This window comes from Anomaloglossus baeobatrachus, chromosome 1, assembly GCF_048569485.1.
Source record: "Anomaloglossus baeobatrachus isolate aAnoBae1 chromosome 1, aAnoBae1.hap1, whole genome shotgun sequence".
In the NCBI taxonomy this organism is placed as follows: Eukaryota; Metazoa; Chordata; class Amphibia; order Anura; family Aromobatidae; genus Anomaloglossus; species Anomaloglossus baeobatrachus.
In genome coordinates, this window is record NC_134353.1 from 394,990,220 (window position 1) to 395,013,493 (window position 23,274).

Consider the following 23,274-nt stretch of genomic DNA (forward strand, 5'->3'; position numbering starts at 1 on the left):
GTCCCACCCGCTGGCACCGCCAACATCTAATAGGGAAGGAAACCCCCTTGACAAGTTGTCGTTTAGGGTACATGGCCTTCCGGACCTCAGGAACGGCGGGCGCGGCCTCAGCCAGGATGGTAGCGGACTCCTGTACCGGTGTCGGCGGTGGGTCCTTGGCCCTAGGCTTGGAGGGGCCGGACCGACGGGCGGTACGCAAAGTCTCAGTGTCCCGTATCAAGTCCTGCGTAGCCACATGCCGCTCTACCAGGGACACTAATTGGTCCAGGGTACTCGGGTCACCCTGTCCTACCCACCGTTGAACGGTGACGGGTAAAGTGCGCACAAAACGATCCACTACTACCCTTTCCACCATTTGCGCCGGGCTCAGAGTGTCAGGCTGCAACCACTTTTTTACAAGATGTAATAAGTCATAGGCCTGGGAGCGTACGGGTTTGGCTTCCTCATAGAACCACTGATTTACCCGCTGAGCCCGTACATAGGTATTCACCCCCAACCGAGCCAGTATTTCGGCTTTCAGGGTCACATAGTCAATGGCGTCCTCGGTACCGAGGTCCAGGTACGCTTTTTGGGGTTCCCCCGTCAGATAGGGCGACAATACCTCAGCCCACTGCGGGGTCGGCAGCTTTTCCCGCTCGGCCACCCGCTCAAACACCGCCAGGAACGCTTCCACATCATCACCCGGGGTCATCTTTTGCAACGCTTGTCTCACCGCTTTCCGGACGCTGCCGTCGTCACCCGGTCCCGGGGTTGTTGCTGCCGGTCCGGCACGGATCGACTTGGCCAGGAGAACCATCTGTTCTTGGTGCCTTTTTTCCTGCAATTGTAAGGCTTGCTGCTGACGTGCATTGGCCTGCTCCATCTGTTCTTGGTGCCTTTTGTCCTGCACTTGCAAGGATTGCTGCTGACGTGCATTGGCCTGCTCCATCTGTTCTTGGTGCATTTTGACCTGCACTTGCAAGGATTGCTGCTGACGTGCATTGGCCTGATCCAACTGTTCTTGGAGTTTTTTTTTCCTGCACTTGCAAGGATTGGAGCAGGTGTGCATTGGTCTGTTGCTGCTGTGCATTAGCCTGAGCCAAATGCTTTAGTATGTCCTCCATGGCGTCGCCGGGTTTGGGCTGTAGTATAGCCGCTCGAATCCAGGACATGCGCAGCTGGGTCACCAGGGATGGATGCTACACCTCACCGGCTGTCATGCCCGCCGATTCTCCACCATATGTGAGGTAGCGCGGTCGGCTGCGCAGCAGAAGACACGGGATCCAGGCATCAAGGTTCACAGCACACGGTGTTTAATGTCCAAACAAAAAGTCCATAACAAAATACATGTGCCTCTCCAGCAGAGGGCTCAGGAAGTTCTGGTCACTTCCCCCACACCCGGCACACCTGCCCTCGTTCCTGTTTCCTTTTAACCCTTCCTTAAGCCTGTAGGGAAACAGCATTAACCCTATAGTGGATTTACTTTCTATCATGGAGTGAGCACAACCTGGGCGAGACATACCGGCCGTCATAGATAACCCCGGTCACAGTCTCACAGTGCGCACATACTGCCCAAACTTTCAGCAGAAGCTCTGACATATGTGGGTAATTTTTGATAAACCTCTGCACCACCAAATTCAGTACATGCCCCAGGCAAGGGTTATATGTCAAGTCGCCTAAAGGCCCAGTCACACTAAACAACTTACCAGCGATCCCAACAACGATCCAACCTGATAGGGATCGCTGGTAAGTTGCTAGGAGGTTGCTGGTGAGATGTCACACTGCGATGCTCCAGCGATCCCACCAGCAACCTGACCTGGCAGGGATCGCTGGAGCGTGGCTACACGAGTTGCTGGTGAGTGAGCAACCAGTGACCAGCCCCCAGCCAGCAGCGACGCACTGAAGCGATGCTGCGCTTGGTAACTAATAAGGTAAATATCGGGTAACCAACCCGATATTTACCTTGGTTACCAGCGCACACCGCTTAGCGCTGGCTCCCTGCTCTCCTAGCTACAGTACACATGGGGTTAATTACCCAATGTGTACTGCAGCTACATGTGCAGAGAGCAGGGAGCCGCGCACACTGCTTTGCGCTGGCTCCCTGCTCTCCTAGATACAGTACACATGGGGTTAGTTACCCGATGTGTACTGCAGCTACATGTGCACAGAGCAGGAGCCGGCACTGACAGCGAGAGCGGCGGAGGCTGGTAACTAAGGTAAATATCGGGTAACCAAGGTAAGGGCTTCTTGGTTACCCGATGTTTACTGTGGTTACCAGCGTCCACAGAAGCCGGCTCCTGCTGCCTGCACATTTAGTTGTTGCTCTGTTGCTGTCACACACAGCGATGTGTGCTTCACAGCGGGAGAGCAACAACTAAAAAATGGCCCAGGACATTCAGCAATGACCAGCGACCTCACAGCAGGGGCCAGGTTGTTGCTGGATGTCACACACAGCAACATTGCTAGCAACATCGCTGTTACGTCACAAAAGTTGTTCGTTAGCAGCGATGTTGCTAGCGATGTTGCTAGCGATGTTGTTTAGTGTGACTGGGCCTTTAGCCTAGAGCTGCAAAGAGATTTCAGCTGTTATCACACACGACCAGTCCAGGCTGTAGGTCCACCGTCACCAGCCACTCATCTGTTTGTAGTTTTATGCCTGACCACAGATACTGCGCTGTGTGAGGTTCGTGCCCCAGGCAGATGAGTTTAAGAATGGCCTTTTGTCGTTCACCCCTGGCATTGCTAAAGTTGGTGGTGCAGGTCTTACTTTGATCGGATGAAAAGGGGGTGACGGAAGCAAAACTGACTGACAAATGTCCAGCAATCCAACGTGGTGGTAGGACATGTGCTTGAATTCCTGGCACCTCATGCCCAGCTGCCACTATGTTTACCCTGTGTGCAGTTAGAGAGATATACTGTCCCTGCCCCTGCGTACTAGTCCAAGTGTCCGTAGTTACGTGGACCTTTCCACTTATGGCGTTGCAGAGAGAACAACAGATTTGTTCCGCCACATGTGTGTGCAGGGCAGGGATGACATACCTGGAAAAATAGTGGCGGATGGAAACATAAATCACCACAAACACCAAAAAAATCCTTTATTTTAAATAAAATACAAAAACACCCACACTCTTTCTCCAATTTATTAACCCCCAAAACACCCAGTTACAACATAACCCACACCCATGACAATTCCAGCTCTGCTACATACTGAAATGACAGTGTGTGGGCACGGAACATGTGGGCTGCAGGCAGGGAATGACTGAACCGGAGCGATGAGCGGTAATGTCACTAAGTTAATTTGCAGTCACAACTGGAGGTTCCCACGGTACCCCAGCTTTGACCACAGATAAACTGACCTCAGGTGACCTCATTAAACTCAGTGACCTCACCTCACAGACCTGCATCTCCTGGCAGAAAAATGTGTTCTTTTTGCTGATAGATGCAGATGTGGTGCTGAAATTTATACACCATATTCCTGCACCTAATCTGCATCTTCTGGCAAAAAAAAAAAAAGCATCAAAACAGAATGCGGTTTTGATGCAATTTTTTTGCCAGGAGATGCATATTTGATGCAGGAATACGTTGTATGAATTTCAGCACAAAATCTGTATCTCTTGGTATAAAAAAAAAAGTGCACAAAAACGGTTTTGATGCTGTTTTCGTGTGGTTTTCTGCCAGCAGATGCAAATTTTTTGCAGAAAACTGCACCAAAATTGCGTCAAAACCGGTTTTGTGCATTTTTGGCCAAGAGATGCAGATTTGGTGCTGACATTTTTACACAAATATTTCTACACCAAACCTGCATCGCCTGCCAAAAAATAAATCGCATCAATATTGCATCAAAACCACATCTTGTTTTGATGCAAGATTTGGTGTAGGAAGGTGTATAAATTTTAGCACCAAATCTGCATTTCTTCGCAAAACATCCACAGTTTTCTGCCAGGAGATGAGGTCACTGAGTTTAATGAGAAAAATTAGCACCAGGCACTCCAATTAATGTGAAAAAAGAATAAATTTTATTACAACTTCAAACAGTTCAACATTTCAGACGCTGCTTGGACCTTCTTCAAGAACCTGTTATAAGAATGGTTTTGAGTAGAAATTCACCTATAGCGAACCATGTGTGAATCATTGACCAGTAATGATGAAGATTGCTCCTGTTGTGGAAAAGGCTTGGGTGAGAGTTCACATGAAGTGACTACCATGTAGATTATTGGTCAGAAATGGTGTAGATCCAACGCTTGTTGAGGGTATGGTGACTAAGGTTGCTGTTACCAGAGAGAAAAAGAAACATGTGGTATACACTGCTAGTTCTTTTCTGCCCTCTCTGGTGTAGACACCCAAATACCTACATTTATTTTTATATTCAATAGCGGTGGACTCCGCACAAATTGTGTTGTTACAAGTATTGAACAATCTACACCATTTCTGACCAATAATCACCCAAACCTTTTCCACAACAGGAGCAATCTTCATCATTGCTGGTCAATGATTCACACACGGTTCGCTATAGGTGAATTTCTACTCAAAACTATTCTTATAACAGGTTCTTGAAGAAGGTCCAAGCAGCGACCGAAACGTTGAACTGTTTGAAGTTGTAATAAAATGTATTCTTTTTTCACATTACTTGGAGTGCCTGGTGCTAATTTTTCTATGTATGCTATATATGGACTTGGACCCTACCTGAACACCCAAACCCTCACAGAAGTGCAGTGATAATTTTTCATGGAGTTTAATGAGGTCACCTTAGGTCAGGTTGTTGATGATAAGAATTGAGTATACAAAAATACTTAATTCAGCCATTTCATAGACTCAGGTATATAGTTCAGTAGATGTAAACTAACACACATATTTGTGAATGCTTTTGTTCCTTACTAACATGTATATATGTATATTGCATATTCAGTGATTTTTCCTTAATACAGTATACCAGCACATGTAATTTTAAAGATGGCTGCCATTTCCTGTCTTCACCCGAGGTGATAAACAAAAGAAATTCCTGGAGTCTGGACTGTCCAATCAAAGAGAGGATATGCAGCTTTCTATACGTCATGAAGCCCCGACCCACGATATTTGATTGGACTGTATTTTGTCCACGCCCTTCACTTCTGAAGAGTTGTGAAAAGTTTTAAACAATAAAGACCAGTTGCCTCAGGGTCTATCATGGAGATAGATGTAACTGACTCGTTGTCCGTTATTTTTTAGTCTCGTGTGCACCCATGACACTATAATTTGAAACAGCAGTCAGATCCCGAGAGATCCTTTGAGTCTCATCATCATCATCATCGTCATTTTAACCCTGACAGTTGGCGCGCCAAGCGTGGAGCCACCGAAAAGAGTGAGTCAGATCTTCCACTTTCCGAACGTTTGGGGGCTACTCCACAAGTATCCAGGTGTTGCTCGATATCGAGGACTTGATCACCCTCCGATCCGCAGTAAGCATCATATACATTGTGTGTGCTGTTTAACCTGTGGTTCGAGAGACACCTGGCGAAAGGGGGTGGTCCCCAGTCCGGATAAAGGTCTCCGATGCACTACTAAACGGTGTGACTGTCACTCGCCGGTGACCTTGAGAAGGACCCAGCCCCCATAGGTGCTGGGCGTAGGTTTTAAAGGATCTGACTGTCTGTCTGTATTGCTGAGTTGTGGACGGGGGGTTTTAGCCTCATTCCTCGCTCTGACTTAGTTTTCAGAGTTCATTGTCTGTTGCTGTATACAAAGGACTAGCTGAAAGGAGAGAGGAGGGGTCATATGCCCATAGCTGCTTAGAGTGAGGAGAAAGGGGGGGCTAGTGTGTGGTGAGACACGGAAGAGAAAGGAGGGGTCACTTACCCACATAGCTGCAGTTTTTATGTAGCAAAAGCAAACGAAGGAGCTGTATTGATTTGTAAGAAAGACAGAGTGTTTTTTTGTTTGGAGTTTAGAACAGAAACTAGTTGGCTTATGCGTTTTTCAGTATTTCCGATTGGGTTTGTTTTCTTTTTGAACAGAAGTATGAGAACTAGCGATTCTCCTGTGTTGCAACTAACACATCCACTGCTTGTTAAATATTAAATATTGAATATTGAATGTTGAATAGATAATAGGCGAGGAGGGAAGGGTTCATGTAACTTAAAGTAGAATTAGCGTATTCCCCTGCGTTTTAGATGCGAGTCACTGTCTGCATAGCAGACGAGACGGGAAAGGATTCCAGTTTAGGTAAGTTAAAAATGTTGGAATTAGCGTATCCCCTGCGTTTTAGTAATAAAGGTGAGCCACTGTTATGAGAGGGAAGGTCTTCATAACGAGGCGGGAAAGAATTCCAGAAAGTGTCGGAATTAGCGTATTCCCCTGCGTCCTAGTAATGGACGCGTGCCACTGTTTGCGTTGGATATGCAAACGAGGTCAGAAAGAATTCCAGTTGGATGGGGCCAATCCAACTAGAGCACTATACTCTCTGTTCAAAAAGAAAAGTGTTGTTTTTTAGTGGGAGCTGAGAATTGCAAGAGGTTGTATAAATTGGTGGGTTATGATGGACATGGGTAATGCAAAGAATCTATGATGAGATTGTGAAGTTATCACTCCTTAGTTTAGTTTCAAAGACTCTCGCCTAACAGGATCCTTTTTCCAAAGAAAAGATGGGGAAGACACGAGCAGCACACCCCTCCCTTCCCGAGCTGGAATGCACACTGCCCGCACATCTGTGAAGGGGGGCTCACCGCTCCGGAGGAAAAAAAAAAAAAAAAAAACTGACCAAGTGTTAAATGTACATATATTTGTGCTAGGTTTTCTATCTTAAGAGCCCGTTTTGATAATTAGGAGATTTGTTGTGGGATTCTTTTAGCCTAGTGAGAGTATTGAGAGTTTACAAGTACAAAATTTATTTTGTATCCCTTGTTCTGCATAAGAATCATGCATAAATGTAGGCGTTTATAGAATAAGTAGCCTATATGGCAGTGTGTGTAAATGCATAATAATGTAGACACTCCCCATATACACCCCTGGTTGACTACAGAGTTTCAGCCCCTCCCATTACACCCAGGGAGTCACAACATGGATGCTGCACCCGGAAGTCAGGTGCCTGGGACTTCCTGTGGCGGCCATCTTGCTGCACCCACTGATGGCAGTACACCTCATAAGCCACGCCCCTCGCAATGGCTCTTTCTCCAAAGCTCTCCACCCATCCCCGGTGGGAGGAATTGTGTTCTCTAGTATATATGACTAACACATTTGTCTAAGTGTAAAATAGTATATTTGTTTATTCAGCTATCCAATAGATGTAAGTCAAAAATAAATAAGTGAAACTTTTAAAGCATTGATAAATAGAAAGAGGAATTTGTCCACATACAATCAATTGGTATTTTAGAAATCCTGCAGCATTATATCATAAAATAGAATAGAGGAAGGTAAATATATATCTTTGTACTGTGTTAGTTAATTTAAAACAAAATTTGTAAACGACTTACCCCTACTGATGTCAGAAGGTATTATACCCATTTGTAAGAGCATTGAGCAGTGTGTCCGAGGAGCAGAGCGGTCGAAAAGTTTGTCCAGAGTTTAAAACAAAAAGATGAGTTTTTTTCCCTTCTCTCTGGCTTCTATTTAGAGATAAGAATGGAATGTGGGTTTTTTCCCCCAATAGTGACGTAAGTTTGGTTTAACCCTTAGAGTTCAGGATTTCACATTTTTAGTTTCCTGAATGATTCAGTTAATTTTGTAGGGAAAATTAGATTTCATGAGATATGCAAATTAGTTTGTGTTGTTTTGTTTTTTTAATGGCGATTTATTCGAACAATATATTTTTATTTTCTGACCCTATCCCTTTTTGTTTGTACAATTCTTTTTAAACAATTTATATTTCTTTTTGCAGGTTAGCCACCTAGTCACAGCTGTTACCTAACCATGTTTCAGTTATTTTTTACTATCAAAGGTTTTCTTTATGGATACTGTGTTGTTTATTGTAAGGTTTTAAAATTCCCCAGCAATGTATATTGTTGTAAGTTATACGTTATTTTCAGTGTTTGTCCAATTTTAGTTTCTAGTATGTAGCTAATTTATTACCTGCTGTCTTATTTTTTCTTTTAGGGAATACCAGCATAAAAACTCAGAATTTTGTTATATTGGTAAATAAACAATTAAACAAGGGGGAATAGATTACTATGAGGCATATCTGTTAACTGAAATAGGAATGTCTTGTCTTATATGTTTATTTGTTTCTTTATTTAGTATTCTCAGTCATGTGAAGCATAGATGACCACTAACTGTATTATAGTCAGAGTTAAAGTTATAAGAATGATCTAATGTATATATTTTTTAGTTATTGTTTTTTTAGATGGAACAAGATGTTGGTCGATTCTACACTGGATATGCTGCGGTTTGCACAACATGAGGTAGTCTAAATGTGAACCACTTCTTCCCCTACTATCAGTACAGGTGAAAGTCACGCATTAAATGCCTCTCTAGATGGGTAGAACAGGAGTGGGTAAGAGTCTTTAGAGGTGTTTGTAGGTTGTAGATTTTTCTTTGTTGTCAAATGAGCTAGGTATGCTGAAGAGAGAATCTAGATCTGAGCTGATGGAATCTGATGGAGACCCCCGCACAGGTGCAGCGGACCAAGAAGCAGTGAACGGGCCTAGAGTTGAGATTCTTTCACTAAGACCAGTACCACACCTTGGTGGCACTTGTCACATCAGTGACTTTTGGCACTCCTTGTGTTCTTAAATCCCTACAGGAACAAGCAAATCAACAAGGAATGGAGTGTAACATGCAGGGAGCCAGCTGACTGAGGAAGGTCTGTGGATAAAGGGTGGTAAGCTTTCTCTGCCATGAGAGCTCTTCTTAATGATGGCCCAGGTAATCTATGGACTAAAATCTGTGTAAGACGGTTATCAGTGTGTGCTTTGGTGACACCAGGGTTCAGTACCCAGGTGGGCAGATTCACCAAGTCTTGTAAGACATGTGCCTAATACGAAGTGAGAAAAAAACGGTAAAGAATCTGCAGTAACACCCTACACCTACTCTACCCATTTTTAGAGACTGCAAACTGATTATAGCTGTATATCATGAGCACATTGTATGCAAGTTTGTGCGTGTTGTGTAGATTTCTTTCCAGGTTTGGTCAGAGGCATTCCAGTGCAGAAAACGATGTTATTGCTGAGAAGCACATGAAGGTGGTATGTAAAAAAACAAAACAAAACATGGGTTTACAAAAAGGTGTATATTTTATAGAAAAGTGGAAATTGGCAAATCGTGAGTAGAAATGTATGTTTTGTTTTCTTTTCGTAATAAACAGGTCTTTATGTAAGATGTTTTTTGGTTTAGCACAGACATGTATATTTTTATATAATTGACTGAATAGTGTGATAATCAGGTGTATTTTCCAATTCCAGATCTTAAATCAGAGCTAGTAGTATATGGTCTCCAGTCAGGAGACTAATTGATCCTAAAGGACAAGTGAGAAAGAGCCATGAGTCAACACGAGATGAGCTGATCCATCCGCAGAAAATCTATGGATCCACACCTCGCATTGCAGAAGGATCGACCAACCAGAGCTGCACTGAGCGTTCTGGTCATACTTATCCTTTTCAGAAAACCTGTAGTCTCAGACCATTATTGCCAAAACAGTTAGAAGAGAGGACTTAGAGAACCTTGAAACATGGGAAAGTCCAACTACAAAGGGTGAGGACTCGCCTAGGAGTCTTTGGTCTCAAACTGGTGAAGAAAACCCCTTTCCGCCCATGCCTCAACGTTCAGTTAGGCAGGTTTTTCAACAGATCTTTCTACCTCTCTTCCTAAGGGAACACAGTACCCTTAGAATTCAGAAATGGCAGAAATAAGTCTTTAGGGGGGACTGTTGAGGATAAGAATTGAGTATACAAAAATACTTAATTCAGCCATTTCATAGACTCGGGTATATAGCTCAGTAGATGTAAACGAACACATATTTGTGAATGCTTTTGTTCCTTACTAACATGTATATAGGTATATTGCATATTCAGTGATTTTTCCTTAATACAGTATACCAGCACATGTAATTTTAAAGATGGATGCCATTTCCTGTCTACACCCGAGGTGATAAACAAAAGAAATTCCTGGAGTCTGGACTGTCCAATCAAAGAGGGGATATGCAGCTTTCTATACGTCATGAAGCCCCGACCCACGATATTTGATTGGACTGTATTTTGTCCACGCCCTTCACTTCTGAAGAGTTGTGAAAAGTTTTAAACAATAAAGACCAGTTGCCTCAGGGTCTATCATGGAGACAGATGTAACTGACTCGTTGTTCATTATTTTTAGTCTCGTGTGCACACGACACTATAATTTGAAACAGCAGTCAGATCCCGAGAGACCCTTTGAGTCTCACCATCATCATCATTTTAACCCTGACAAGGTCACCTGTGCTCACAGGTGGAGGATCGTGGGAACCACCAGCTGTAAACCGCAAATAAACTAAGTGACATCACAGCTCATCGTGGGGGCTCAGTTATTCTCTGTCTGAAGCCCACAGCGTGCGTTCATGTTCTGTGCTCGTGTGCTGCGAGTTCAGTACTGTAGCAGAGCTGGAATAGTCATGGCATCTAGTGTGGATTACATCGGAATTGGGTGTTTGGGGGGCTAATAAAGGGGAGAAAGGGTGTTTTTTGTGTTTTATTTCAAATAAAGGATTTCGTTTGTGTTTATTTCTTTTCACTTATTGATTGTTAATGGGGGGGTGTCATAGATGCCTGCCATTACTAATCTAGGGGTTAGTGGTAGCGGTGAGCTGTCATTAACCCCTTATTACCCCAATTGCCAGCGCACCAGTAATAGGGATGAGCCGGCAAAGTTCCGGGATTGTCCCATCTTATGGATGCAACAATTCAGGGAGGCTGCTATTTTTAGGCTGGGATTGCCCAATAACTATGGGTCTCCCCATCCTGAGAATACAAGCCCCCAGCTTTATCATGGCTGGGTATCAAAATTGGGAGGTACCACACGCCGTTTTTTAAAATTATATATTTAAATAATTAAAAAAAAGCTGAATGGGGACCCTCCTTTTTTTGATACCCAGCCATGAGATAAGCAGATATACACATGGCTGGAGGCTGCAGCCTATAGCCGTATGCTTTATCTGTGCTGGGTATTACATTGACCCTGAGTCAATTTTTTTACTTATTTCTCTTTACACCAAAATACATACACAGACACGTTGTGTGATTGCAAGCAGTTAGACACGCTGTCACACAGGGTGGGGACGCTGTCTGACTGCAACTAGAGATGCCAGAACTGCCAGCGACTGGGAAAAGCAGTGCATATGAATGAAGGATAATGAGTGGCCCCAGAAGTAGTGTTACAGCTGTGTGGGAGACTGGTAAGCATAACGTGCCTGCTTTTCCCTTTTATTTTTCCCTTTAAAAAAAAAAAAAAAAAAATTACCCAAGTTTCCAGATCCAGATAGTTACCTGGAGCTCACTGAGATCTCTGGGCCCAGGGTTGGTGCGCGGGTATTTTTGAACATGTGCAGGTCCGCCCATCACGAATGCCAGCACTTTCGCTCATGATTGTATGAATGTACGCATGCTGGTGGTTTAGAGCACATGGGCAACCTGCTAGGGTCCCATTTAACAGCCTTATCTTTAATTTTATTTTTTTTTAATAATTACATACATTTAGAATTAGTTATTTTTTTACCTATAATCCAGGAGTGGTGATTACTTTTTATGCAGCCCCAGGCATATTCCCAAGGATAGCAGTGCTAGGGCCTGAAGACACAATTTGCCAGCTGCCAGCACTTTAAACCCTGACTTGTACTGCGAGCACTATTGAACACTCATGCATTAAAGGAGAACGTCCTCATGCTGGAGTACTTTGTGGGCGGAGTTAGTGCATGATGCTCTCCTGTCCCACAGCTAAAGTGAGAAGGGGCAGCTACACTGTCCCCAGTGCTGTATGTGGCCCCACCCTCCCCAGTGCTGTATATGACTGCATCCCTCCCCAGTGATTTATACAGTGACAAGCAAAAGTGTAACAATGTTTTGAACTTTTGACTTTTAGGCTCCATGTCTCACAGTCTATTACATCTTTTAGCATAAAACTACCTTCATTTTATAGACAACAATCTTGTCTATCTTATACTTACGTTTGGCTTGAAACTATTAAGCATATGATTAGTTATAAAGATTCTTGGCATATCACTGCATTGTTACAGTTTTCCTCCTAAAAATCTAAATTTTAGTTTTTATTATTTTGTTAGTGTTTTTTAAATCCACCTTTGGCGTTAAACACTCCCTGAATCCTTCTGGGCATGCTCTCAATCAGATTCAAGCATGTTTCAACTGAAATCTGATCCCAGGACTCTTCTATATGGTTCCAATGTTGGTGCATATTGGTCAACTTTTCTTCAACCCTCCACACAAGTATCGATTGGTTTGAGGTCTGGAGACTGTGGGAGCCAATTCAGCACCTCTAGATTGTCAGTGAACCATTTCTTCATCAATTTCGACGTATGCTTTTGGTCGTCCTTTTCATACCCATAAAATTGTACACCGTATTCTAAGTGTGGCCATACTAGTGACTCGTATAGTTGTCTTAGTGTTGCCAGATGTTAATTTAGATCCAGTACCTGGGCCTCCAAATGTACACACATCTTTCACAGCAGTATAAACCCTCAAACTGCTGGTCAAGGATTCCATACATGTGACAAGATGTACACTAGATGGTATACTGATGTTACAGTGTAATGATATGAAGGCAGGAGTGGGGAACCTCCAGCCCGCAATTACTTTTTCTGCGGCCCCCAGGCACATTCCAGGGACCGCAGTGCTCGGGCAGCAGCCACGTCTTGCTGGCTCTTTAAACCCAGTGAGTATTATGTCTGCACGCTGGCTAGTGCCAGCATGAGACCGTACTTTGTGGTTGGAATAAGCACGCAATGCAATCTCGTCCCACAGAGGAAAAGCGTCCCCCAAGTTTGTTTGTGCTTCTATGCCTGTCTGAGCACCTCCAGTATCCCCAGGCCTGTGTATGCTCCTCCGGCATACCAACAGCTGCCTGTGCCCCCCTGATATGTCTGTACCCCCAGTGATGTCTGTACATTCCTCCCAGCCCTCCCCAGTGATGTATAGTCCTCCTAGCCTGTCACTGTAGTGTATATGCCCCCAATGTCTCCTTTGTGCTGTGTATATGTGTGTGTGTGTATAATATATATATAGCAGTCCCAAAGCAGTTGTGAGAAGCAGCAAGATCAATATTGCCTAATATCACAGCCACACCAAAAACAAGAAGCTTCAGCCACCACTTTGAGTTAATTTTTGATCAGGACCATAAATAGGAAGTTTAAATGACCAACATATCTTACCACCACTATGAAGGAAAAATAATCCAAAAACAGTCTATAAATAACAATCATTTTTATTTTATTTATAAACATTTTTTGGATTTTTTTTTCCTTCATAGTGGTGGTAAGAGATGTTGGCCATTTAAACTCCCTATTTATGATCTTGATCAAAAATTACGTGTATGCATGGGGAGTGGCCTATTTAAAATGAATGTCCACCGTTTCCTTGATTTTCTTTCACAGTGAGTTAATTGTTTGACCAAATATAGTGTAATTTTCAAGATGATAATTTTGTGCAGCTCCCGAATGATGGAAGAAATTTCCAAATGGCCCCCGGCAGAAAAAAGGTTTCCCACCCCTCATATAAGGCATAGCAAAGGTAACAAAACAACACAAAACACATGAGCAGAATGCTTTAATACAGTAGGATAATTGATAAATTCACTATATTATAGCAGCCATCAGGAAAGAAAGACACAGCCACAACAAAACACAAAGTTAAACATATTTACATCAATTTACAACCTGCTTAATTATGTCCAACCTTTTATTTGTTGGTTACATCAATGATACTAAAACACAACACAATCTAGATAGAAAATAAACATTACGCACAGTATAGAAAATAAATGCTTAGAATTAAATAAAACAAATGTAATTCTATGGTGCACCTCATTTACAGGAGCTGAAACGTATCCTGGTCATGGTAGCAATCACCAATGTGAGTTTAGAACTTTTTTTCAATATATATATTACTAAAGAATAAAGATGCACATGAGCTGTTCAATACAGTTTAAAAGTAAAAAGTAACACATTCTTGAGCCTAACATTTTAATGTAGCAGCAACAGGGGACACACTATTTTTATGTGGGTGTGTAAGATATTAATATGGTCACCGTACTGTCTTCCTTGTCATTGTCCAGGACTTCTGAAGAACCTGACAAGACGTACATGAGATATCGGTCACACACACAGTTCAGAGAAATCTGTATCCCACAGTAAGATAAGTAAATATTAAAAACAAAACATTAAAACCAAGCAACTTAAAGGGGATGTCCAGTCTTTGGGTTTACATTGGCAGTCACTGCATGTGACAGCAGACTTGTGATTCTTCACAGCACTCATTGTGACTGCCAGGGTCGGGCTGGTTTTTTTAAAAAAAAAAAAAAAAAAAAATTAAAAAAATTAAAAATAGCCACTAGCTCATGAGCCATCAGTGTGCGGCGCATCAGCCACCGGCCTTCGATGGTCTGGGAACTAGTTTAACAATCGCGCTGGATTTGAACGAGGAAGAGGATGCTGTTCGGGAATGGGAGCAAGATGTGTGTTGTTTTTATTTTCTATATTGTTTACCCACGTGTGTTGGTATATATGAGGCTATGTGAAAATCAATAATGTCTATAGGGGACTATGTGGAGCTAATACTGTCCAAGGCTATGTGCACACATTGCAGAAATTTCTGCATCTCCTGGCAGGAAAACATTTTTGCCGTGATTTGTCGGGGTTTTTGATGTGTTTTGACGCATTTTTTTTTTAAATGCTTTTTTTTGTCACTGCTTTAAAAAAAAAAATGGTAAAAAACACAGCCAAAAAATGCAGAAAGAATTGACATGCTGCAGATTTTTCCTGCAACCAAATCTGCAATGAAAAAATCCTGAACATGTGCACATTTCAGCATTCTAATTGACTTTACTGGCATAAGGATTTCCTTGCAGATTTGTGAAAATCTGCAAGAAAAAACGCGGCAAGAAACGCAATAAAAACACAACGTGTGCACACAGCCTAAACAGACTATATGGGTCTCAGTGTATTTAGAGTGCTATGTACAGGCTGATACTGTGTACATCGGACTATGTTAGACATCATACTGTATATAGGGGGGTTCTGTGTGAGCTCATACTGAATATAGAGGTGGTGGTGTGTGGGCTCATACTGTATATAATGGGGCTGTAGGTGGACTCATGTTATATATAGGGGTGATCATACTGTTTATAGCGGGGCTCTGCGTGCTCACTGTATATGGGTGCTGTGTGTGGGTCATACGGTATATAGGGGGTTATGTGCGGGGCATACATACAGTAGAGCTGTGTGGGGAATCATACTGTATATAGGGGGCTGTGTGGGGGATCATACTGTATATAGAGGGGCACTGTGGGAGCTCACACGTTATATGGGGAGTGTCAGCAGACTCAATTGTGCTCAATGTTAAGTGATACAATTAATATTAATATAAAATATCAATATGGTAATAATATTGAACAAAATTCATTTCAGGCTATTTGTTAGGTCTCTATATCAGTGACGGTCTCTTATGGGGCCCCTGGGGAAAATTAATTGTCCACCCCTGCTATGCAATATATACAGAGCTCCTGTGTATAAGGTCACAGGTGATCTCTGTATTACCTGTATACTATTTACTATATACTGAGCTTCTATGTATAATGTCACCAGTGGTAATATTAGTGTTATTAGCATTGTGGTTTTTATTAATGATCAGTAATGTATTATTCAGTCACTTTATGGTGAAATTATATGGACAAGTCATCTTGTGACTGTATTTGTCCCTTGTAAGTTGCATTGGTCAGTCACTATGTGGTGGTAAATATGTGGTCTGGTCATGGTGTGGTAGTATTTTTCTCTGGTATGTGGCAAAATTTAGTCACTATGTGATGGTAATATTTTGTCTGGTCACGGTGTGGCAGTATTTCTCCCTTGTATGTGGTATTATTGGTCTTGGTATAGTGGAATACGTTCGTGTATTGTCGTCATTTGTTCTCTCTGATATTAAGAGAAGATTGTTTATTTCCATTAAAGAATGTCCTGCAACTATTACACAGCGGCAGCGATACACTTACAGGGGTTCTCCAGTGACAACAAATAATCTCCTCTCCACAGGATAAGTGATAGCTTATTGATTGGTGGGGGCCCGACTGCTGGGACCTGCACCAATAGGCAGCATGGGGAACTTTTAACCCCATTAGAATGGAGCTCGTGTTGGACTTAACCACTGATTCATTCATTCCCTCTGTGGCTGCAATCACTACAGTTGGCTTTTTATGGCACCCCCAAATAGGATGAATGGAACTGTGGTCAAACATCTGACCTGCCACATTTTATAATGGGGATAAAAGCTTCCTGTCGGGAATTTAAAAAAAAAAAAAAAAAAAGATTTATTCTTCTGATCAGTGCGGTTTCCAATGATCGGATTCCACAGATTAATAAGCTATCACCAATCCTGTAGATCTTTGATAACTTGTTTTCACCAAAGAACCTATTTAATGCAAACTACCGTAATTGTACATCATAGTTACAATGTGCGCACAGTAGATGTGCAGGAGCCACCTGTATTTCACTTTCGACCCTCCACTATAACAGAGATAAAAGCAAACAGGTATTTGCATATAGTTGTAGATTGGGCCCCTAGAGTCATATCCTACTGTGGGCTACAGACACCCCAGTCCGACCTTGGTGAATGCAGACTTGAATCCCAAGCCTAGAAAACCCTTTAAATAAAAATCTAACGCTGCCACGTTAAAAAGTATAAATTGATTGTGAAATTGTTGCGGAATGCAGTTATGAAGTGTATGATCTTGTCTTGATAATATCACCTTTAATTTGATGATAAAAACAATGCACCAAATATATCATGCCTAAATGCTTTCCACTAAAGTGTTAAATGGAATCTGGCAACATGTTTTTAATTTATAACGGAGAGCAGCATAATATAGGGCAAGGGAGCCTGATTCCAGGGATGCATCTTTTACTAGACTACTTAGTAAAGTTTTGATATTATCCCTGTTTCATCTGTCGTAGATATAGCAGTAGTCAGAATGCTAAGCTGCTTATAGCTCCGCCCACACCACTGACTGGCAGCTTCCTGTGTACACTTGGCAATGTCAGCAAGCTGCCAATCAGTGGTGGGGACGGGGTTATACAGATTAACCTGACTGCTGTTTTTGCAAGACTTAGGCTACTTTCACACATCAGGTATTTTCCATCAGGCACAGTCCGGAAAAAAACGGGTAAAAACGGATCAGGTACCGCATCCGTTTTATCCCCGTAGATTTGCATTGTTACCGGATTGTGCCCGATGGCTTTGCGTTGCATCCGTTTTTTTCCGGATGCGGCAAAATTAATTAAAGCGGCGGCCGGAGGCAACGTATCTTGTAACTTTGTTTGTCCGGCAAAAAAAAATGCATTGCACCGGATCGGGCACGATATGGCATGTTTTACAATGGAAGCCTATAGACGCCGGATCCGGCAAAAAACGGATGAGGCTGCCGGATCAGTTTTTGTAAACTGAGCATGCTCCAATGTTTTGAAAAAACGGATCCAGCAAAAAAAAAAACAAAGACAAAATGGATGCAAAAACGGATGCAAAACTGATCCACCGGATCCGGTTTTTTACGCATCCGGCATAACGAATCCGTTAAAAAACGGATCCGGTGGATAGGGTTTTTACATTTTTTTGCCGGATCCGTTGGATCGGGGAAAAAAAAAGGATTGTGCCTGAATGCAGAAAACTGATGTGTGAAAGTAGCCTTAGGCTATGTGCGCACATTGCGTACTAGCCCTGCAGAAATTTCTGCAGCGATCTGAAGAGCACACATGCGCTTCAAATCGCTGCAGAAAATGTCCGTAGAGAAAAAAAAAAAAGCCGATTCCATGCGCTCTGCCTGCAGCTCCTGCCTTAGACAGAGCAGGGGCTGCCGGCAAAGCGCACGGAAGAAGTGACATGTCACTTCTTAGAACGCAGCGCTTCGGGCAGCAGCCAAAGCGCTGCGCTCTAAGACGCCACGTGCGCACGGCCCCTGCATAATCTCCATAAACTGTGCAGGGGACGCAGGACGCATGCAGTTACGCTGCGCTACAAAGCGCAGCGTAACTGCATGTATTTACGCAACGTGCGCACATAGCCTTAGGCAGTGGTTATCTCTTCCTGATTGTATAGAAACTACAATACAACCTAATAAAGTGACACATCCCTGTAATTAATCTTGCTCTAGATTATGCTGTTTTCAGATTAAATAGTAAAAACCTGCTGAAAGAATCCCTTTAATACAGTATGTGCCACTGTAGAGAAGCTTATAGAAATGCTTTAACTCTAGCTGTTGGCTGAAGCAAATCTGCTTTTTTCCCTAATGCAGTGGATGCTTAAATAGAAATAAAATTTCTTTAATATTTACATAAAAATACAGAAATCAGATTATGAAAACAGAAAAATTCGGGAATAAAATTAGATGTGCTTGGTATATGTCAATGACCATAAAAGCAAATGATTGAAATCATTTTCAAAGTCTAGAAACCGAGGTCTCCAACTCCATTAAAGAGAACCATTCAGTACAATTTTGTAATATAAAAGTAAAGACATGGCTGTAATTGTGCTGTAATACTGAGTGAATTGATACTTTTGTTATAAAATTCCACTTTGTTGTTCTTCTTTAGTAACCATTTGAAGTTTTCTGCTAATTAGATTTTGGTGCACACGGGCTGAACTGTACACTAGGTCTTCCCCTGCCCCTCCGCCTGTCTCCGGTCTGTGAATGACCTGTCAATGCAGAGATTTCAAACAAAAAAGAGGCAGGTCATTAACGCATTGGAGGCAGGCAGAGGGGCTGGGGAATCACAGACAGGGAGAAAAAGACCCAGTGTACAGTCCAGCCCCTGTGCACCAAAATCTAATTAGCAGAAAACTTCAAATGATGATTAACGAAGAACCACAAAGCAGTGTTACAGCGCCGTTACAGTCACATCTTTACATTTCAAATTCCTGCTGACAGGTTCTCTTTAAATATCACTTCAAGATAACACTGAAGATGATCATGAAAGACTGTCAAAGCCAAATAAAATACAGAAAGATTCAACTTTTTTTTGTCTGGCATAATCCTTCATGTCACCAAACTCCAGTAGTCTAGAGCCATTGACTCAAATGTGGCAGTGCAAATGTAAAAAAAATAAAATAATAATAATGTAAGTGATTGGTTCTAACTCCCAATCACTGAACTTGTCCTACAATGTAAACAGTCAACAACAGTTAAATGTAAAATGCATTTAGTCCTTACCACTCCTATCACCAGTGCACTCCACGCAATATAAATAATACTAAAAAGGATTAAATATCAAAATATACAAAACAAAGAGCAGTGTTATAATGAAACCTAGCCAGAGATGCAGCATAAAAGGTCCAACCAGGTGCATTATATTTGTAGTGTAGAGGAACCTTCCGCCATCACCAGAACAACTCGCGTTCATCTGTAGAGCACATCTTAGATACTGTAGATTTAGCCCCTTTAGAAATTGTTCAGGATTCCCATGATGGTGCAACAGATGAGCTTCTGTTCCTAGTCAAAGTCAGACTCCGCATCTGACAAGGAAAGAAAATGCACAGACTGAAAATTAAAGGGAATGTTTGGCAAAACACTCGCACACCAAAGAAGGAATAATACTACAAATACATATAACAGCATAGTAGATTGTAGGAGTCGGGTAACTGGCAACATCCTTCCATCCATCGTTGATCATCACTCCCATCTATAGTTTGTTTCTGAGGCTGGGGTGAAGGGCCACAAAAGGTATGTTTCCTTTTGTCAGGTATCTGCATAGTAATTACTGGAGGGAGAAAGGTGGGGGGGGGGGGGAGAAAAAAAAAAAAAGGGTTAGCAGTCTGGTAATTTCTAGGCAAAGTTTAGAGTAGATTTAGCATACTTTAGCAAGTCATTTCCTTAAAGGGAAAAGTTAGTTGCTAACTACATGCCTCTTGTCCCTTGCGCCGATCTTTGCTGGCATAGAGTAGTCAGAGACCTCTGCTGCTGGCGATTTAGCAGCTTCCGTTGATGTCATTTTGATAGAGCAGCAGACTCTTCTGCTCTGTTAACGGGGCATGACTGTTGACGTCAAGATGGGTAACAGCAGTCATTCCCTGCCTAACTGGAGTGGTTTGTGACCACTCTGAGCTGCAACGGGTAGAAAAGGCAGGTGGTTAGCAACTACCTGCCTGTTAGCTCTTAGGCACATTGTATAAAAAAAGTCTTGGACAACTTCTCTAAAGTTTAACAATATAATTTATAAATACTCATGAAAAGCTACAAAAAACACTCAAGCAAATACAACCTTACAGGTCACTAAAGTCATTCGCATGAGACCCAAAACTAACATCACAGGAATGTGGGCAACAGGCTTCCCATTTATACATAAGGAAGTCTTAAAAAGGTCTTGTAAGATCTTGGCATCCACTCCTTAATGAAAGGCGGGCGGCATATTAGCAGAAGCGTAATTGTATTGATTAGTAGATATTGCAGGCAGCTATAAGTCTTCTATCATAATACATGGGTAAAGCAAGGTTTCTAGAGCTCTCTCTTTATAGGTTCCCCTCTTTAGCTAATAGAAGAAAGTCCGGTGAGGATGACCCACCTTAAAGAGGACCTGACACTTGCTATGAAAAAGTAATTCAGTTAATTACCTTGTATACCCTGAGCTACCGTGATTAGCAGGCTGTTTTCGGTTTGCACGACGTTGATTAATTGCAGAGCCATTCCCATTTATTGCTTCTGGAGAGCAGTATGTGAAATCTCTGCTTTTCTGTCCACCTGGGAGTTTCTCCATAGACTTTCCTGGGGGTCTGTGCCTTCACCCCTCTCTCCCAGATGCCACCACTCACAGCTCGACAGCCTCAGACTGCTAGATCAGATGCGCAGCTGTGATTGACAACATCTGGGAGGGAAAAGGTGAAAGTGCCCGACTCAGAGAAGACTGTGATGAGATCAGAAGAAACAAATGCGATAGAGATAGCCCAAGAGGAAAACTGTGGCACCATCAGGGAAGAAAAGGAATTTTTACAGGTCATTTAATATTTTTTTTTTTTTGGAAGTATAGGTCGTTTTTAAAGACATTAACCATCTGATTATCCCCAGTGCTGCCTGAGGTCCCAGGAGATCAGTGGGGAACACTAGCTTCAATTTGGAGGGCCAGAAGGAGTTTTGTTTTATATTGCAGCACTGCTATGGGCCTATTTTTAATTTTTATTTTTTCCCAAGTAGTGGACATCACTTTTCAGAAACTAAAATCTACAGATATAAAATGTGTGTGACCGTATTCTTAAAATAATTTTAAAAAAAGTGCTGTGTTTTATACAGATTTAGACTAAGGCAAAGGACACGGTGAGAAAAACGGAGCAAAAAAAAACACGGCGAGAAAATGGAGATTAAAAAAAAAAAAACAAAAAACAACTGCATTCCACTAGGACCAATGTTACTCTATGGGGCCGCTCATGAGCGATTTTTTTTTCTCAGCCCTAATTGGACCAAGAAAACAGTCGCAGCATGCTGCGGGTGGAATCAGATTAGTTTTCTCTAGCACCCATACAAGTCTATGGGTGCGAGAGAAACATTGCATTGCACTTGCATTACACTGGAGTGCAGTGTGATACTGTATACACATCAGCTGACAATGGAGAAGATAGTGAGATTAGTCCCTCCCTCTACTCCTCTGCGTTTGCCCTCTCCTCCCCGGCTGCGCTGCGATCACAGGATTGCATCACAGTGACAGGACACTTGGCTTACACTCCAGCAGAGCGGGAGCTGAATGTCATGCGATGTACTAACAATAGTGCTCGTGTGGCCTCAGCCTTATACTGAAATCCCAACACATAGATAGCTGATGGATAGGCCCTAAATGTACACCTTGTAACAAAAAAAGGTACTGCTCAGTGCTGGCCATGATGCCAGGCCCAGTTAGAATTCTTCACTGGCTTTGTACATTACCAGCTCAAATCACAATGGTTCAGTCGTACCTTTGCATTCTCCAAACAAAATTATTTGGCCATTTTGCACCATGCTATCCAGGTATTTTACTGACAGTTATTCTACTGATAAAACCTGCCTTCCTAAACACAATCTAGCTGTCCATCAGTACTAGGCAGGTTAAAGCTTCAAAATCATGCCTTGGGTTTTGGCCACAGAAATAGATGGACTGTGTGGTCTTATACACCAGCACAGACTGGTGCTAAGGTGGATAAACCCTTGCCCAGCAACAGATGCGCCAATAGGCACGGAATTGTGTGTGTCGCTACCCAATGTGTAAGGCAAACATGTTAACCCCTTATGGACTTAAGAGAATTTTCGCCAGAATACATTGTAATCAAATTTTAGAATAAAAATAAGTTCCTCAATTGGATGTGATTTACAAAAAAAAAAAGTTCCTATGCAGAGATACTCTAGATGTGCCCCTGCTATGTACTGTCCATGTCTGACCGTACAAGAACATTGTCCGATCATACCATAACTCTCGGCAATGGGAGGACACAGGAAAATATACAGACGGGACAGCAGTTTCTGTGAGGTAAATATTTATATATAAAAAAAAAAAAAAAAAAGTCAGGGAAATGTTTTACTTCACAGAAAGAATCAGCTGCGATCCCATGCCAACCTTTCTATATATTCTCTTTGCTTCCATCCTAGCCAAAAGGTATTTTATGTGCTAAACATTCTTCTACAGCTATGGTGTATTGCATGATCTGTCCATTCTTTCTTAAATGTTTGGACCGGCACTCCTTCAATTTGATCAAGGTAATTTTAAATCAGCAGAAGACTGCAAGAGGGGCGCCTCCTATCTTTTTGCTTTCTGCTTGTAATTTGGGAGCTTGTGGAAGCTGAGTTTTAAATTTCCTTTACTTTGTGTTGGTGCTTGGTAGTGGCAAATGCTGCTATGATGCTCTGCCTGTGGAGTTTTGTGCTCTGGATCCGTGGGGGTTTTGCAGTGGAGTGCAATGGGGCACCAGGTCGCTCCCTCTGCTGGGGTACTGTCGCTTTGGCAGTGATCTGTGTATGGTGCCGCACCTTTTAAGTTAGGAACCCACTGAGAGCAGTGGCGTAGCTAGGGTTTCAGCTCAGGGGGGGCAAAACATCTGAGTGGGCCCCTTACCAGGTAACCATGATAAACTACGGTGGCGCAGACTAATCGTGGGTATAGTGGAACCTCGGCAGATGACACTGATATTTCCGCTA

General features: G+C 42.5%; 1 protein-coding gene across 5 annotated transcripts in view; it reads right to left on the reverse strand.

Annotated features, from left to right (window-relative positions):
* Positions 1–18,757: 18,757 nt before the first annotated feature.
* The window catches only part of PIP5K1C (phosphatidylinositol-4-phosphate 5-kinase type 1 gamma), a 171,335-nt gene continuing 166,818 nt past the window's right edge, over positions 18,758–23,274 (reverse strand). For all 5 annotated transcript variants that reach the window (XM_075352572.1, XM_075352570.1, XM_075352569.1 and 2 more), the window contains one exon: positions 18,758–19,882. In XM_075352572.1, coding sequence (XP_075208687.1) covers positions 19,880–19,882 — 3 coding nt within the window. In that variant the 3' untranslated portion in view covers positions 18,758–19,879. The remainder of the gene's footprint in view (positions 19,883–23,274) is intronic.